General features: G+C 42.1%; 1 protein-coding gene across 1 annotated transcript; it reads left to right on the top strand.

Annotated features, from left to right (window-relative positions):
• Positions 1-491: 491 nt before the first annotated feature.
• Capza3 (capping actin protein of muscle Z-line subunit alpha 3) lies at positions 492-1,391 on the top strand. The gene has a single exon (XM_020186423.2). It carries the CDS (start codon positions 492-494, stop codon positions 1,389-1,391), a length of 900 nt encoding a protein of 299 aa, XP_020042012.2.
• The last annotated feature ends 485 nt before the right edge of the window (positions 1,392-1,876 follow it).

The raw sequence follows: 1,876 nt of genomic DNA, 5'->3' as shown, positions 1-1,876 counted from the left end.
TGCATCCCATGGGGTAGGCCAGCTGTGCTAAGGACCACAGTACAAATCCATGCCCCTGTCATCCTGAAGATGCTACATGCTGTCACACTCTCCAGAAACTGTGGCTGCTTCTCTAGATCCCTGACAACACGGAACACACACAGAGACACACCACATTGGAAGAAGCGCATTCAGGAGGCTAAGTTCTTAAAACCTTCAAAATTGGTATAGCTGGTTGACTGAGTACCACGCTGTCAAGTGATGATCTTTTTTTCTCCTTTGGTCTGAATGCCCATTGTGATATCATCAGAAGTTCCATACTTCATAAAGAAAGCCTCTTTATGACTTCACCAGGAGACACAGAGCCTGCCAGACTACCTGTCTTCATAGTCGGACACAATAATCTTAAGCTTGAATGATTAACACCTTGATGGGAAAGGTGTCCCATGGAATGTTTTCTCATCCTTTGAACATTCTTCATTTCAGAAGCTTTGCTTCTGCTGCAACCAAACATGTCACTTAGCGTTCTGAGTAAGAAAGAAAAAGAAAAAGTAATTCGCAGACTGTTAATCCAGGCTCCTCCGGGGGAATTTGTAAATGCCTTTGATGACCTCTGTCTGCTTATCCGTGATGAAAAACTAATGCACCATCAAGGTGAGTGTGCAGGCCACCTACATTGCCAAAAATATTCCGTACCTCTCTGCATCGATGGGAATCCAGTACTCTTGTCTCACCACAATGTCATGGGTGACTACCGGTTTTTTGACCATCAAAGCAAACTTTCTTTCAAATTTGATCTGCTTCAAAATCAGCTGAAGGACATCCAAAGTCACGGCATCATTCACAATGAGGTGGAGTACCTGAGGAATGTTGTTCTCTGTGCCTTAAAGCTGTATGTGAACGATCACTACCCAGCAGGAAACTGCGATGTGCTGAGAAAATCTGTCAAGAATAAGGAGTTCTTGATCGCCTGCATTGAGGACCACAACTATAACTCAGGAGATTGCTGGAATGGTCTGTGGAAATCCAAATGGATTTTCCAAGTGAATCCATTTCTAACCCAGGTAACAGGAAGGATTTTTGTGCAAGCTCACTTCTTCAGGTGTGTCAACCTTCATGTAGAAATGTCGAAGGACCTAAAAGAGAGCTTGGAAGTCGTCAACCAAGCTCGACTAGCTCTGAACTTTGCAAGACTTGTGGAAGACCAAGAGAATAAATTTCAAGCTGCCGTCCTAGAAGAATTGCAGGAGTTGTCAAATGAAGCCCTGAGAAAAATTATACGAAGGGATCTTCCAGTGACACGCACTCTAATTGACTGGCAGAGAATACTATCTGACTTGAATCTGGTGATGTACCCTGAGTTAGGATATGTCATTTATTCAAGAAGTGTGTTGTGCAACTGGATAATATAAAGAATTGCTCCTGGCTGTTGTCTGCGCTTGCCTGGGTTGCGTTTCTGGGGAATGGTTTCCTATAGTGTAATAGCCCCTAGAGATGTAAGTTTAAATAGAATAAAGTGTAAGAAGTCAATTTATTCAGGCAATATTTACCAATATGTCAAAAGAGAGTAGAGTAATTGTATTCTATAGTGTTGGCTATCATAAAAGCAGAGAACTTAGAACCCCAAATGGCTGAATAGTATGCAGTAGTCCAGGAATATTACATAAGTGGAAGGACTGTTAGTAATTTTGGTTCCATTGCCACCCTATTCCTTCCTCATCACTCTCACCTCTCCCAGAATTGGGGATTACTCTAAATCCTTGGGTTTGTCTAATAACTAATGTGGTGTTCTACATCAACCAGAAGAGTGTGACCTCCCAACCTTGTATAGATAAGCTCTTGTGCAGTCATCACTATAAATACTTCCCAGTGTTTGCTTCATAAAATGTCTTATGAT

Source organism: Castor canadensis, chromosome 6 (genome assembly GCF_047511655.1).
Source record: "Castor canadensis chromosome 6, mCasCan1.hap1v2, whole genome shotgun sequence".
NCBI classification, from domain to species: Eukaryota; Metazoa; Chordata; class Mammalia; order Rodentia; family Castoridae; genus Castor; species Castor canadensis.
The sequence above is the reverse complement of the archived record's forward strand: the minus strand, read 5'-3'. Positions and strand labels throughout refer to the sequence as shown.

Bases quoted from the DNA above. Each gene is read 5' to 3' on its own strand.
- Capza3 (XM_020186423.2), top strand. From the start codon at position 492: ATGTCACTTAGCGTTCTGAGTAAGAAAGAAAAAGAAAAAGTAATTCGC.